Source organism: Paramormyrops kingsleyae, chromosome 6 (assembly GCF_048594095.1).
Source record: "Paramormyrops kingsleyae isolate MSU_618 chromosome 6, PKINGS_0.4, whole genome shotgun sequence".
Classification (NCBI taxonomy): domain Eukaryota; kingdom Metazoa; phylum Chordata; class Actinopteri; order Osteoglossiformes; family Mormyridae; genus Paramormyrops; species Paramormyrops kingsleyae.
In genome coordinates, this window is record NC_132802.1 from 33222255 (window position 1) to 33239270 (window position 17016).

The following is a 17016-nucleotide window of genomic DNA, read 5'->3' on the forward strand; positions in this document are numbered from 1 at the left end:
AACATCTTGACAATGCAATGACTGATCTGGGGAATACTGACTGAGACTCGGACTAAATACACAGGACAAGTCAAAAGGAACAGGAAACAGGTGATGACAATCAGGGATTAACATGAGGTAACGAGGTGGGCGTGGCACACACGAGGATCGGACAGAGCTGGGCGTGACACCGACATCAGTGCCAGACCTCACAATTGCTCTTATGGATTAATCTGCAAAAATTTCCACAGACAAATCTCGTGTAAAGCCTTCCCAGAAGAGTGGCAGCTGTTATAGCTGCAAAGGGGGGACCAACTCCATACAAATGCCTATGGCTTTAAAATGTGATGTCATAAACGTTCCTGTAGGTGTAATGGCCAGGTGTGCCAATACTTTTGTCCATATAGTATATTTAATGTGCAAGTCTGTACATGCTCATTTTTGTCTGTTCATAAATGTATTAAAGTAATGAATAAGGTAATAGAAAATGAATAAATCTGAATGCTTAATAGAGCAATTCCTTTTGTAAGTTTAATTTAAACTAAAAAAATAAATAATTTGTATTGAGAAAATGTCTTGCCTTAAATTCTAATGAAGGAATGAAATAGAAATTATGAAGATAAGGTTCAAATTCTGATGGCTAGCATTCTATTTTATTACAGTTAGAATATGGATTCAGCTGAAACGTTTCAGCACTAGGCCTTTATTACATCATCAATGTGCCACCCGATGTTGTGTTTTGACTAACAAAGAATACGAGTACTCTAAACTGTATATTCTGTACATTTTGATTGCAATCCTTGACAAATTATGTTTTCTGTCTCAAGAAAAATGCATCCCAGTGTCATGCAGCTATTATGATACAGGCATATATGGCATATTGATTTTACATCAGATTCATTTTACACTGGATAAATGTTCTATTCTCAATCAAAAATACTAAAAATGTGAGTATTATTTTAATATTCTGATTCAGTCATGGAAAGGATACTTAACAAAGCAGCGTGAATAAACAAATGGACACCCATTTGCTATTGAGTGATACCTGTCACGATGGGGATCAGGCGAGCCGAGAAGCAGGCAAGCAGAGCCGTGAGTAAGGACAGACGGGGTTTATTGCAGACAGACTGACGAGTAAGGAACAGCACATGACAATACAATGACGGAACTGGGGACTACTGACTTAGACACGGACTAAATACAGGAGACAGGCAAAGGGTAACGAAGCACAGGTGAGAACAATCAGGGAATCACATGAGGTAACGAGGTGGGCGTGGCACACATCGGGATCGAATGGAGCGGATTGTGACAATACCAGTCCTTTTTTGTATTTTATCAACTTGTGTAGTAATTTCACCCAAATACTGAGGTAAACATAAATTACCATGCACAGGCTTTATAGGGAAAATAAATAACATGACAGAATATAATATTACACTATTGTTATAAAACCTTAAAGGTGCCTCTGGCTCAGCAAAAAAAGGAGAGTTTGGTACATGGAAATGACATATTGTGATCCTCAAAGATTGTTGTTTCCTCTTTCAAATATAATTCCTGAATATGTAAAATTCTAAAATTTCTTGAATGTTGCATAACAATCTTAACCACACCTCCAAACCTCACGTGCGGCAGTCTGCTTTCAAGCTCAATGGAAATGAGAATTCAAACTAAGAGTTCTGGTAGTACTGTGAAGAACAAAGTGGAGGACACCAGTGAAAATGGCAGACTATATGCATGAGTGTGCCGTTGGAGACTGTGGATGGGATGTTGACACTTTCTATACCGAACTACCAGCAGGCATGGCTGATGTTCAATGTTCATCTTTAACAGGTAAGTCAGGGGTACGTTTAACAAAACCACCCAAAAGCCACTTATTTGGAACTGTTCAGTTAAGAATGCTGTTAGAGATTTTGGGCCCCATGAAAGCATATCATACTGGGCTCCCAAATGAGAACAATTACATTATATTTCATTTTTTGTTTTTTTTTTTGGAAAAATGTACCCTAGTTTAGCAGGGGAGTAGTAAATAACATTACAAAGTCTGTGATATTGACATTGACAAGGGGTTTCTGTACATCCCGTGGCCTACTTCTAATTAGCTAAATAATTATCGAATCGATACTGCAGCAGAAAAAAAAAATAAAATTGAAAGCAGAACTCCAAATTCATCACAAACAACACATTTACAAGCTCCACTTGCTGTTTGTAGTTCTTGATAAAATTCTCATGACGAAGCTAGCATTGTAAAATCATTTGTTGAGTGAGATGTTAAAATAATTTCAATGTTCTTGTTACAATATTGAAAACAAAGTTATAATTGTGCTAATGTTGTGCCTTGGCTGAAGTGGAAATATTAGTTACGTTGGGCAAATTCCAGAAAGCATAAATGACAAAACCTACCACTCAGAAGCCTTTATTTGCCATCTCCGAGTAATTGGCAGTTCATCAGCATCCAATTTCTCTTCTTATACAGGCTCAAATATATATGGTTGGATGCCTAAACACTCCAAGTTTTACCTCACGTGTAGTGAACTACATTATTGGTTCTGTGTGAACCATCACAGAGCCTCACCTTAAACCAGCCAATCAGAGCAGAGTTCATGAACCTATTAGTGAGCCCACCAAATAAGGGGAAACAGCCCGTTTAATTCTACCGCCAAATTATATGGTTGTAAATGGGCCTGTAAAATCACTTATGGCCAGTATTCGACCAAAGTTACCTTCAATATATAGACACCAGACAACAATTTGAGAGGAAAAATGTATTCGATGGCATCTTTAATAATGGCAAAATATTGTTATTCATTTACATCCTTAAAACATCAGTAAAAAATCACTCTATTTAAAACTTTGCAGAACAGACAAGGTAAGCAGTTGCACTTTCCCTATCAACATTAGCAGGAGTGGGTTTGTTGTTTCTGGGGCCCTGCTTAAAAAGTCATTTCGGGTCCCAACTCCCCTTTAGTGTAATGATTGTGTCCAACATTGCCGCTTAGATCCTCCGATACACTTACAGTCTTGGTACCACAAAATGAAATGTCAACATCTTTCAAGAAAGTCTTTTCAAAAAGGTCTTAAAAGGACTTAAAACCGATTCACATTGATTGAAGTCCCCAAAAGCGGCTATTTATGCTATATGCATAGGTTTGCAACAGTTTAGGACTCTCGTGTACTCTGTGGACTTTGGATTACTGGCATATAATTACCTACCAGTTACTCCTAGTTCAAGCTGTTTCACGTTAAAATAATTATTGATTAAAATTGCAAGAGAAAATATTTAAAACCCCTCGGTCTGTTTGTAAGAACAATGACGGAGCGCGGGTTTTGATTCGAGTCCAACGCGGTAAAATGCGTACCTGCCGGGTATATTTCATGTCAGTGGGTGAGCACGCGCTTCGGGCTCCACCTCCCTTGAAAAGGCTCCGGAGTTGATCAGTCTTTACTGACACAGTAGGACCAGGTGGACCTGTAAGCAGCCGAGGCATTGGCCACACCGAGCAGCTTGTAGGTGAGATAACTGAACTTTTTGAAAAGATTGCATTTTACAGGTAAAAATAATAATAATTAAAAAAAAAACCTGGAACGGATCCACGGGGGAGCTTTAGGCGTGAATGTCGCCTATTGTGTACAGTACTCCAGCGTCTCCTAGCTTTATTATATCTTAATAAGTAGTTTTCATTTTGGCCGTTAACTACTATAGTATAGTATAACTGTTCTTATGTTTACTGTAAAGATGATTTGTTAAGATTAGGCATAGACCAATGGCTTAAATTTGTTTTACATTTAGCATTAAAACTTCAAAAGTTATCTCAGGGATACAGTCGTCAGGATGTTGGGTATGCCGAGGAACAGTAAAGCTTCGTTATGTTTCGTAATAGACAAGTTTTCAGTGAATGTCTATGTACTGCTCTGGATGCGGGTTTTGGTCTGTGCAGGGTGGTGTCTGCTGGGTACTGGCAATGAAAGCGCGGTAAATCGTAATGCATACTTTACAGGGCAGCAATGGAAATTGTGCGGCACACCAGCGAGAAGTGTTTAAACAACAAATATAACAAACGTAAAATTACCTTTTATATGTTTGAAGTTGCTTGAAAGCAAATTTTATTTTTCTTACAGTCAAACTGCATTTAATATGGGCTATATAGGTGTATTTACGAATTCTTTTATACATTGTTACTCGTGTAAATGTAAGCCAGAATAACCCTTTTTCACTATATAACTTTCTGTATCATAGATTTAAATATCTAATTTTTAGGTATTTTGAGTTATGTCAAATAAAACATATAAGAACATGTTAATAATTTTTCTGTTCTATTTTTAAATATACTGATTTTTATAAATACTCTATGATATACTGTACAAGCACCCATACACATGCATTATACATATGTTAATTATAGTTAATTGTGCTGTTAGTTAATGATTATAATCTGACTTTTGCACAGTTCTCACTAGACTAGCTTGTATTTATAGACATGAACTGTACCCCCCATAGGCATGAGTAGGTCACAAAGTAGAAGTATCAGTAATAATATGCAAGGAACCCCCTTGACTAATTTCCCCAAAGAGAATCCATGTTTCTGTCTTGGAGATTCCTCTTAGTTTTATCAGAGATAAATAGCTTCTGAGATTTTGCACACAGTCAACGATTTGTTTCCCTCCTTTTGGAATTATATTTTTGGTGAGCATTTATCTGATTTCTCAGCTATTAAGCTGCTAATCTTTGATCTTGTATCATAACATTTCCCTTATTGTCTTTCCTTGCTTTTTTCTGAAGACAAATTGGTCCAGAAATGCACCAGATGCACACTTTTTGAAGGTACCAGATATGAAACTGTATATAACAAACAACTAAAACTATTTACAGTTTCTTTACAGTTGGCTGTCAATAAGGAATAATACAGAGCCTGATGTGATTGTTGCTGTTTTTTTACATATTCTATATACCTTTTAAGTTGAAATTTGAATACTATTATGAGAGAGAGGTAAGGAACATGCACTGATTACAGTGCATTGTCACATGCCAAATGACCTCAAGGATGAGAACCTGAGTGCAGCCATGTAGTTGGTGATACCTCAGCATTACACTTGTCAGAATGGAGCAGTGTGAGTTTTTTCTGGCAGCTGGAGTGCCAATCCTGCCACCAACTCCTAAATTTCTCTGTAAGTTGGAGGACCTCCTTACAGGGCTGGATGTAGATTAACATCCTACCCAGGATGAAGCAATTGCAGCTTATGGGCCTTTCTCAAGGGCCCAACAGAATAAAATCACTTGTGACATTCACAGGATTTGAACCAGCAACCTTCTGATTGGGGGAACAGAGCCCTAGCCTCAGAGCCACCAATTTGCCCCCATACTATTATGGATTCAAATAAATTTTTGTAATGGCAATATTAGCTACATTGATTGGCTGCATAGTAACATCCTGCCCAGTGGGTGGCATCATGGCCCATTGTGTCACACTTTATCCTCACACCTCCACGGTTGAGGGTTTGAGCCTCACCTATGCTCTGTGTGTGTGTGGAGTATGCATTTTCTCCTCATGTTGCTCAGGTTTCCTCTGGGTACTCTGGATTCCTCCAGCTGCCAAAACACATGCAGTGAGGCTGATTGGTGCCTCTTACTCAACTGTAGAGTGCAGTGTGTTTGCCCTGCAATGACCTGACATCCCAACCAGGGGGTACAAGTTTGAGCAGTTGACAGATGGTTAATATTTTCCTGCTCATCATTTTATAACCTAATTCTTATATGAAGAATATAATAATAAATACAGAAAAGTAAGTGAATTAATGCGCTGGCAGAGGATGCTCAGGATGATGGTGCTTCTCCCTGAGATGGTTAGGATTGATACTGTCAGTAATGTTTTTAGGGTGATGGTATTCTTTCAAGAGGCCTTTCAGTGTTACGGCTGTCGATTGGCTGCGTGGTATTCAGTGTTAGGGCTGTAGATTGGCTGCCTCTGAAAAGCAAGTTTTAACACACGGGAGTGATTTAAAGACCAGCTGTGATGCAGATTCCACAGCCTCACTTTCGTACCCTAATGGACTGAAAACATAGATTCTTAGGTATACAGTAGGAGGAGATACTCTGGTTGAAAATTGCTTTGGTATGATTCTTCCTTGTAATACAGGTTTTATCCAGTGTCTCATTCTAAAAATAAAACTGAAAATCTAGCAAAAGTATCACCAAGCCTTAAAGGGGCCAAAAGTAATTGGACAATTCACTTAAAAGCTATTTCATGGACAGGTGTGGGCAATTCCTTCGTTCTTTCATTATCAATTAATCAGATAAAAGGCCTGGAGTTGATTTGAGGTGTCTTGTTTGCATTTGGAAGATTTGGAAGGTGTGAACATAAAACATGCGGTCAAAGGAACTCCGTATGCAGGTAAAGCAGGCCATCCTTAGGCTGCGAAAAGAGAAAAAAACTAATCGAGAAATTGCCACAACATTAGCTGTTTCATACATCCTGAGAAAGAAAGAAAGCATTGGTGAACTCAGCAACGCGAAAAGGCCTGGACATCTTCAGATGACAACAGTGGTGGATGATCGCAGAATCATATGGAGAAGGGCTGGAACAGCTTATGATCCAAATAACTCCACATCATCTGTAAAACATGGTGGTGGCAGTGTGATGGCTTAGGCGTGCATGGCTGCCAGTGGCACTGGGTCTTTAGTGTTTCTTGATGATGTGACACAGGATGGAAGCAGCCGAATGAATGCTGAGGTGTTCAGAGACATCATGTCTGCTCTAATGCAGCCAAATCCAGCCAAATTGATTGGGCGGAGTTTCATAATACAGATGGACAATGACCCAAAACACACAGCAAAAGCAACCCAGGACATTATTAAAGCAAAGAAGTGGAATATTCTCGAATGGCCAAGTCAGTCACCTGAGTCAACCCCATTGAGCATGCATTTCACTTGCTAAAGACTAAACTACAGACAGAACAAACAGCATCATAAAGCTGCTGCAGTAAAGGCCTGGCAGAGCATTAAAAAGGAGGAAACCCAGTGTCTGGTCATGCCCATGAGTTCAAGACTTTAGGCAGTCATTGCCTGCAAAGGGTTTTCAACTAAGTATTAGAATTGAACATTTTATTTGCAGCTATATTAATTTGTCCTATTACTTATGAACCCCTGAAAGGAGGGGATTGTGTAGAAAACTTACTTTAGTTCCCCACATTTGTATGCAATGTTTTTGCTCTACCCACTGAATTAAAGCTGAAGGTCTGCACTTCAACAGCATCTGACTTGTTTCTTTTAAAATTTATTGTGGTAATGTACAGTACTTAAAAATTGAAAAACTTTGTCTCTGTCCAAATATTTATGGTCCTGACTGTATAACGCAATGCAGACATCATTGGTATGTAACTGGAGTATGTGTACTCCAGCTACAGTAGTGTTACAACCACAGGTAATGCAGCGGAAAAGCACCTGGATGTTACGCTGATGGGTCTTCAAGGTAAATCTCGCAATGGCGTTGTTGGTGTACCAATGAGACAAATACGTTCCATAAAATCATACTTCTGAAGTGTGTCTCTAATGTAAAAGAACAGTGTTTGAGAAGCAGGTCTGAAATAGCTTGTTGAATTAACCTCATGAGTATTATTTGGGGAAAAAACACAGGAAAATACATTTAAATACTTAAACTAGCATGACTGTGTTTATGATTAGTGTTAACAGAATGGAGGGCGTGATTTTTTTTGTTGGATTATTCTTCTTTCAGAGGATCATGAATGTTCATCTCTATTTAAACCTGTATTAGTTTTTCTGCCTGTTTAAGGAGTGCACAAAATGCTGGAATGTGTATGACAAAATTAATACTTTTCTTGGTTCATCCATAAATGTGTGCTGACTGATATAATTGGCGTCCAGTGTCAGGATCTGACCTTGATCTCACTTCCTTTGAAGACAAATTAATGATAATGGTTAGGAAACCCATAATTTCAACAGCCATGTTCTTAATAACAGGAGATAATTTATGAAAACTGTGAAAAAACTCTGTGCTCAGAGTATTTTTTCTGTATTTTCGTAGCTTTAATGTATGGATCTTTCAGGAAATGTGTTTTCTTTCAGATGTAGAATCTGTCTGTGCATTACTCTGTTTTACTATGTACTCGCTGCACTCTATTCTTCTTTGAACTTTCGGATTATATTGAAACTTTAAGCATCCTAAGGAGTTTCTGTTTCGTTGACAAATATCTGCTTGGGTGATACTAATGAAATGAATGAATATTAAGGAAAGGTTATTTATGAGGAAGGTGCATGAAAATAATGTCTGTTGGGGGTGGTTGGCTTGGGGGTCGGGGTTGCATGACAGTGAGGCAATCAAGGGAAAAATTTCCTTCTTCCTATCTGTAGGAATGGGCTGAGAACCAGCAGCTCTCTGTATACACAGCAGGTGTGCCTTTTGCTATAGTTAAAGATTAATTCTTCAGTCTTAATGCACAGTTTGTGGACACAGCACACAAATCCTTTCATTTCTGACTCCTCACTTCCCAATCTTGGCTATCTCTTAGTCCGTCCTTTTATCTTCAAGCGGTGTGAGCTTTTTTTTTTTTTTGCAATGTCACATGGGAACTGAGTAGGATTTGCTCATATTAGCAATGCTTAGCTACTGCTTTTTCTTGTTGTGTCCAAGGTTACTGCTGTGTTTTCTGCTTGGAAAACAGTTGAAATATATAAGTTCTATCGTACATTGTCTGTACTGCCCCCATGCCCCCATCTCCACACACACTCACACTTGATCATAGCTTTGCTCTAGGCAATGCATTGTTCATTTCTTTTTCTTTTTTTTAAGGAACTCTGACTGATACTAATTTGAGAAATGATTCAGATGACAGTTATAAAACAAGAAATCCACAGGGCTACGTCTTCCAGCTCTTTTAATGGACAAGTAGAGTTCCATAATCTTCTAGTTTGTTCTAGATTTAAGATGTAGAGGGTGCAGCTAATACAAATGTTGAGGTGTTTTTTCCCTCTTGCTCTCTATGTCTGAAATCAGCCTGCATGTTGAGGTATGGTCAGTGAAAATGCTTTCTACTTTGATCTTCATCTGACAATTACTATGAAAACATGGGACCCCTCTACTCTACCCACAGCACTCTTGGCCTGAGTAGAATCTATATGCTATTTTAAAAAATAATTTTACTCGTGTCACTCAGAATCATTCATCGTGTGCCATGCCAGTTCAGTAGAATACAAAACCAGCCTTGTTCAAAGCTATCAGTACATCTCACAGTTTTACTGAATCTGCCATTTTTGCAGGATATTTACGCTAACATCAGGGTCCATTGTGCTACACTCTGTACCAGGAACTTTTAGTTCCTGAGTTCTTAAACATTCTACTGCCCTTCACCATTCTTTTCTTTATATATATTTTTTTTTATCATACTTAATATACTTGCTTTATTTGCTTACTTACATACTTATACTTTATACAGATACATTACAGTACAGATAGAGAGGAGGTCAAGGGAAACTGGGTGAGACATGCCAATTCTTTTCAGAAAGACTTAGGAAAAAAAAATTTGGAACGCATACTGATTTTTCTATCCTCATTTACCCATGTGAGTTGAATTGTTGAAAGATTAACTGAGTGGAGGAAAAAGCAGGTGGAATGCAGTAGGTCATGGTGCAGCTTGATCCAGAGGTGTCACTGAGGTCTCAGTGTGGTACAGAACCCCTCTGCTGTAAGTAATGGTCTCCTATTTTGTCCTGTTCATAATGGCTGTCTTTAAGCAAATCAGTTATTGCCTGTAATTCTGTCTGATAAGTGGTATATTTAAATGAAATCTTATCACTTACAGATGACTTTAAATGAATTATCGTTATACTCTGAAGTAGTTGGGTGACGTGTTGGCCTCACAACTTAAGAGTTGTGGGTTTGATTCCTATTTTCATGGAGAGGAGTTGAGTTTCCAAAACGTCTCAGCGAGGACTTGAGGCATTCTCACAGTTGGAGATGTTGGACCCGCTATGTCCGGTGCTCTGGCTATGGAGGTCTCGGCCCAGGGTCCATCCACGGAGGCCATGGCCTTGCCAAAGAATGGAGGCATGCATTCCGCCTGCCTAGAGACCATTTCTCCTTTCACACAAGGCTTTCAGCATGACAGGCCCATTTGAATAAGAATTACCAACCATTCACCCTAGTGCCTCCTTTGGTGGGGGGGGGGGGGGGCGAGGGGGGGCTGTTTCAGCCATGTGATTGGCTGACGTTATTCCATTTGTTTTTATGCTGCCATGGTCACTTGTGCTGACAAGGCTTTTGTTTTTTTTTTTTTTGAGTTCACACTCGTGCGAGCACATTTATGGGTGTACATGCGGACGCCTGCACTCGCTGATTAGAGGGATGCAGGAAGGTCTCGCATGAGAAGTTTGGTCGCAGCAAAAAAATTTCTTTGGCAGTGTGAGTACTCAAGCTGTTTCTGCCTTGTTAAAAACTTGTCTCCAGGTTACACTGCACAGTCATTGTTTTGTAGCATCTTAGTAAATCTTCACCATCCATCTGCTTGGTGTTGTTTGCCTGTTTTCTTTTGTGTGTTTTGGCAGCACACTGTAATTATTCAGTTAATTTATGCAGGAAGCCACCCTGTTGCATGGGGAAATTGCATTGGCATCTGTTTACCTCATAGTGTCCTGTTGGAAAGACATTTGTCAGTTGACCTCTCTGTGTGCAGTGTTTCCCCTAGGTTTACAGCTTTGGGGGGGGGGGGGGGGGCAGACGGACACCGACGGGATTCATGATGTTCATGTGTTTCTTTTAATGACAGCAGTCAAAAAAACACAGATATTTTTGTCTGCTTTTCAGGTGGTTGACGCGACATATTTTCCGACGCATGCTCTCTGTCCACTGGTGGGAGTGTGCTCACCTGTGTGTGTGCGCAATTCGGGGTGGGACTATATACAATACAGAGAGCAGAGGAGAATTGTAAACGTGTGACCGTGTAGAGACAAAAATGACAAGCTGTTGTGTAAATAAGATAAATAACATAAGGCTATTTAGTTTGTTTAATAAAAGGGCATTGCATAGACCTGTTCAATAGGAAAGGTAACCTTAAATGACTTATGTTGTTATCTGGTGCTATATAGAAAATAAAATTAAATAACATTAACTTAACCTTCAGGAGGGGGCAGGAGGTGCCGTTAGGGGGGCGGGATACCTTCCTAATATAATGGTAGGGGAATCACTGGTGTGGATGTTGTGAGTGGAGTTCCTATGTAGCCTACTGTTTTCCTACAGACTTTCAAAGAAAATTTTCCATGTAGATTTCAGTCCTACTCATTTGTTTTTTTCCTGTTTAAAATGTTTTGCAAGAAACATTGAGCCTTACTGGGCAATGGAGCATGTTTTGCAGGAAATGCATTCAGTCAGCCCTACAAAAGGAATAGAAAATGTTTCTCTGTTTATGTTTAGATACTTAGACTCTGCTTATCCAAGTGGGTATCATTGTATCATATTTCTGCTGTGCAGAACTACTAAGCCAATGTTTATATGGTATCTATTTAATTTAATTGTACTATCTATGACTCAGTACCGGACAAGTGCTTGAATTAATTAAATATCAGTATTATAGCTGTTACTCTCGTGACATATGTGATGAGCTGCTTTCAGAGGTTGTTAAAATGGAGGTCTTGAAAAGGTTAAAAGAGTAGAATACTGTAATACTGTAATGTTCCCAGTAATGTGTAATAAGGGTGAGCTGCCCTCTAGTTGTGTTTGCAGATATTATGTACACAGAAACCATTTCTGTAGCTTCTGGCCACAGAAACAATGATTTTCAGGTTTCCCCTGGCAAAGTATCAGTAGCCAATTAGTGATTAATTAAGCTACTGTTACACGTTCTCTTTTTATCAATGGGCTGAGTTTTGATGTGTGGTCAATTGGTGCAACTGAAAGTTACATTAAAACAAAGCTAGCTTTTGAGTAACCCATAATCACCACACATACATTGTGTGTTTAGAAACACGCCTCATTTCTGAAATCGGAGACATGCATTCATACTTTGTATGCAAGGTTATGATTCTGCAGTGCATAGTCAATGTATGGTGGAGAAACTCATCTACTCTGCAGATATAGCTACTGTAGGAAGAGAGTTTTCAGTTGACTTCCATTGCAGACACAAAGTACCAGGCCAGTGACTGTATGTTCCTCTGTGTTGTAGTTTGCCAGATGGGGACATGCTGTGTGAGGTCACTCCATATCATGGCTGGCCTTTTCAGTTTGGTCTTCTTAGGTAAGTGATGTTTTTCCCTACCCACCTTGTATGGTAAGTGTTTATGAAGTAAAGTTTCACAGTGCAATCACATTAGCCAAAAGCTGCCTAATATCAATGTCACGATTGCATTTCATTTGACAACAAGCTGTGCACTACATGAACATCTTGAACATTTAATGCCAGTTAGAAAGACCTCAGTCTGCTATTTGTTAAATTTTATTTGTTTATATATCAGTTAATTAGTATAAAGAGTTTGCAATGGATGGTTTGACCATTTCTAAAATTCAGGACCATTGTATGGTGTTGGTTCCTCTGTAAAGGAATATGGCGCCAATGTTCTCACAGATCTCACACGTTAAAAGTCTAACCCACTGGTAGTTTTTATACCTATACCTCCTAAGTCCATTCGAAAGGAACAAACTAAGTGACATTTCTTGAAATTAATACGTGCCCCTTTGAGATGCTGCCAGTTGAGAAAGCATAAAAAATGTAAAGAATTGGAACATCTGTAAAGTGACTGACTTCAAAGATATTTTTCCTCTTGGTTGTCGGGTGTCACGGCTGAAAACTCCAGAAAGGTATTAGATAACCATAGTAACCAGGGATATTCTGCACCATCCCATCATGGTTCCCAACCTCCCAGTCACAGTCACCTTCTGAAGCTATTGTTATTTCACTCAGACTAGGGTGGTAATGTAGACAGGAGAGGACAAATGCTCCCGAAGTCTCCTCTTCTGGAAAAAAACACACATATCTTAGTTTGGTAAGGCCTAACCTAAGAGATAAAAGATGATTCAATTGATCACAACCACATACGAATTGTCACATTTGTTCATCATTAATCAATCAAATTAATCTGTATATATTCTGTGAATCCTTATGTTTAATTAACGTGTCGGACTTTAAACTGCAAAAAGTACCACCACACCACCAAATTCTTTTTTTTCTTTATTTATCCACAATACTTCCTCTTTCAAAAGATGTTGTGGCTGTTCAGCTGTCCCTTTCTTTACCACCACTTCAGTGCTTATAAGTCACTTCCATGATATACCAAAACAGCAGTATGAGGAGTACTCCGCTAACTTAATGTAATAAATGTAGGATACAAGTACAGTGGTATCTCAGTTCTCAAACTCATTAGAACTAAAATTTCTTAAAAGTCGAACCAACCAGTTAAAAAATTACCTAGAGCTCGATCTGAATCTCAGAAGTCAAACCGGGGAAATGAGTCACACCGCACGTCTCTCAGCGGAAACAAAGGGTAAAGCTTCAGGGGGCGTGACACACGGAAGGAGTGGACGATCGGGGCAGGACACGTTTTTTTTTTAACTTTACACATTGTTTGGATACATTTATTTTATTACTTTACAAATTACTGTTTTGATAAATGTGCTTAGATGTGTTTAGTACAGTATATACTCTTCTTGTTTTATCTTGTTCATTTTGTGTTTAAATTCTAAAAAAAACATATTTAGGTGTAATTTTTTGGGGCCGGGAATCAATTAATTGGTTTTCCATTATTTCTTATGGGGAAAATTCGATCACAACTCAAACTTTTTAGGACTCGATCCGGAGTCCTGAATGGATTAAGTTCGAGTTCTAAGGTACCACTGTATACAGTCATGTGAAAAAATTAGGACACCCCATTAAATATTTAGTTCTTTATTAAGAAATAGCAACATATCAGTATTAAATATTCTTTCAAATTATATCTGTAGATAGAGCTGATGTAATTGCATCAGCTATGCAAAAACTAGAAACATATTCACTTATTTAACAAAGGAAATTAACTAAGATGCCAATTCCTACTGAGGAAAAAGTTAGGACACCCTGTGCCCTAATAACTAGTATTTCCCCCTTTAGCTGAAATAACCTAAATGAGACGTTTTCTATAACCATCTATCAATCTCTGACATCGACTGGCAGAAAGCTTTCCCCACTCTCCAATGCAGAATTCCTTAAGCTTGAAGGGTGTCTTGCATGCACTTCTGCTTCAAATCACCACACAGCATCTCAATAGGATTCAGATCCGGGCTTTTTGCATAGATGATGCAATTACATCACCGTCATCTACAGATATAATTTGAAAGAAGATTTAATACTGATATGTTGCTATTTCTTAATAAAGAACTAAATATTTAATGTGGTGTCCTAATTTTTTCACATGACTGTATATGCAGATTACTAGCTTTTGGGCATCACAATACACCTCTTCTTAATATTTTAATCGTACTACTAATCTAATTACCAAATGTTTTCACCCGTCATCTGAAGCCCTGGTCATTATTGCCCATGCCCCATGTAATCACAATTATATCGCAATTTGATATTGTGCAACCCTACGCTCAGGTGATCATCTGCTGAGCAGAGTGCTGATTTCTTCCAATATTGTAAAGTGATGCTGTCTCTGTGGTGACTCCTTTTATAACCCACTGATCTCATGAAAATTTACAAATTAGAGGAGGCCATTCAGCCTATCAAGCTCATTTGGGGAGAACTCGGCTAATAACTCAGAGTTGTTAAAATCTTATCTAAGGTTTTAGCTTGCACTTCACCAGGGGTGCCCAATTCCAGTCCTGGAGGGCCAGAGCCCTGCACATTTTTGGGTTTCCCCTCATTTAACACACCTGATTCAACTCCTTGTGTTAATTACCACACAGCTCTTGAGCTGAATCATTTATGGTGGAACAGGGAAAGAACTAAGCTACACAGGGCTCCGGCCCTCCAGGACTGGAGTTGGGCACCCCTGCACTACACTAACAGGAAGAATATTCCCTACTCTAACTACACGCTGTGTAAAGAAGTGCTTTCAAAATCCATTTTAAAATGTTCTCCTGCTAATTTCCACCTATGGCCATAAGTTCTAGCATTTAAATTAATATTGAAGTACCCATTTGGCTGTACAGCATCCAGACCTGTTAGAATCTTATATACCTGGATCATGTCCCCCCTTAGTCTCCTTTGCGCGAGGCTGAACAGATGCCGCTCAGCTAACCTCTCCTCATAAGACATTCCTCTAAGACCAGGAATCATTCTTGTAGCCCTACGTTGTACCCTTTCCAAGGCAGAAATGTGCTTTTTAAAGTATGGCGACCAAACCTACACACAATATTCTGGGTGGGGTCTTACCAAGGAATTGTATAATCATAGCATCACCTCCCTTGACTTAAACTCCACACACCTAAAGATGTAGTCCAACATCCTATTTGCCTTTTTAATTGCTTCCCCACACTAGTGAGAGTGGGACATGGAAGAATCAACATACACACCGAGGTCTTTCTGATAATCAGCTACCTTTATTTCTATGGAATCCATAAAATATCTTTACTTTATATTTCTGCTCCCTGCATGGATTATCTTGCCTTTATCTATATTAAATTTTATCTGCCAGGTATCAGCCCAGTTGCTAATTAAATCAAGATCCCAATGTAATCTCAGTGCTGCTAGTTTAGTATCTGCTACACCACCCAACTTGGTGTCATCTGCAAATTTAACCAGTCTAATGTATGTATTAGTGTCAATATCATTAATGTAAATTAGGAAAAATAGTGGTCCTAAAATTGAACCCTGAGGTACCCCAAGTAGATTAGTTAAACAGGTTCTACCTCTCCTAAATCCACGTTGCATTAGTTCACAGTGCCTAGCCCTGACCTGGATGTCCATAATCCTTCTAATCTGCATATCTAATTTTTTTCAGCATACAATTTTTTTAGGATCACAAAGCTGTTTCTTGTGGTGATGGTTGTGATTAAAACTTATTTTTTAAACACATTATCATTATTGTAATTATTATTGCAGGAATAATGACCCTATTCCTCGTGACTTACAGGTTGTTCAGAGATGCTGTAGTGGTAGGACACAGAGACGTGCAGCAGGCTGTGTTTATTCTTTATGACGTCCGTCATTAAAAACCTAGAAGAGAGTATGTGTAGGACTCTAAACCATGAGGACGCCTCTTTGGAAGAAACTGTTGGCATTCCAGCTCTTATACCCGAGAGCTTTTTTCCTAAAGTCCTGCAGTAATCCCATTAAAGTCGGATTACTTGATCTTGTGATTGCTTTCCACGTGCTGCTGTAGCTCAGGATTGCTTTCATGGTTTCCTGAGAGAGGAGTGATATCCATGCAGTAACCCCGGAGCAGTTCCCCACCATACACTGCCATTTGGGCTGTTTCTCGTTAATCCTCGATAATATCAGGTGTTGTGTGCATATGCAAGATCACTGGGTCTTTGTGGTGGGGTTCCTAGGCCAAGCAGGGCTTGGATCTGCTTGCAAAAGGGTACTAGACTTTACAACAAGGCTTTGATTTTAAAAGTAACCATGTAGAATAAATAGAGAAAAGCAGCACTTTCTTATGATGACACTCACTCTTATGATGAGTGTGAGTTTAGTCTCCTACATAGGGTCATGGTACACTTTCCAGTGTATCTCACATATCACATGCTGAAGGTCTGGGTTAGTCTGTGTGGCTGTGTTATTAGTACTTTCCTGTTCAACTATCTTACATTACTTTTCTGCAGGACGTGTTCAGAAAGTGATGCTTTTGGCCTGGTTACCCATGGTGGCACTGCTTTGAGGCAGTTATAGGCTTGACTGTGTACATGATGAAGAGCCCCAGCTTGTAGATAGAGTTGTTTTAGTGGGAGGTGTTGTGCAGAAGTAAGGGCTCCAGGAGGAATGCCCTGAGGATTTACATTTGACAGCTCCTGGTAACACCTTGGCACTTAGTTATATATATATTTTTTTGCTATGCTGTTTTTCACTTCCCTGCATTCTTGCCAAATGATGTCTTATGTTTGCCTTCAATTACCCACCACA

General features: G+C 39.1%; 1 protein-coding gene across 4 annotated transcripts in view; it reads left to right on the top strand.

The window, feature by feature from the left end:
- The first annotated feature begins 2616 nt into the window (after positions 1-2616).
- Positions 2617-17016, top strand: part of lamb2l (laminin, beta 2-like) — a 54334-nt gene continuing 39934 nt past the window's right edge. The window contains exons 1-2 of one of the 4 annotated variants that reach the window (XM_072713094.1): positions 2617-2845; positions 12145-12216. In XM_072713094.1, the coding sequence (XP_072569195.1) occupies positions 12153-12216 (64 nt within the window). In that variant the 5' untranslated portion in view covers positions 2617-2845; positions 12145-12152. Of the gene's footprint in view, positions 2846-3271; positions 3488-10301; positions 10389-12144; positions 12217-17016 lie in introns of those variants that run through there. The other 3 variants (XM_072713093.1, XM_072713095.1, XM_072713092.1) reach the window with 3 other exon arrangements.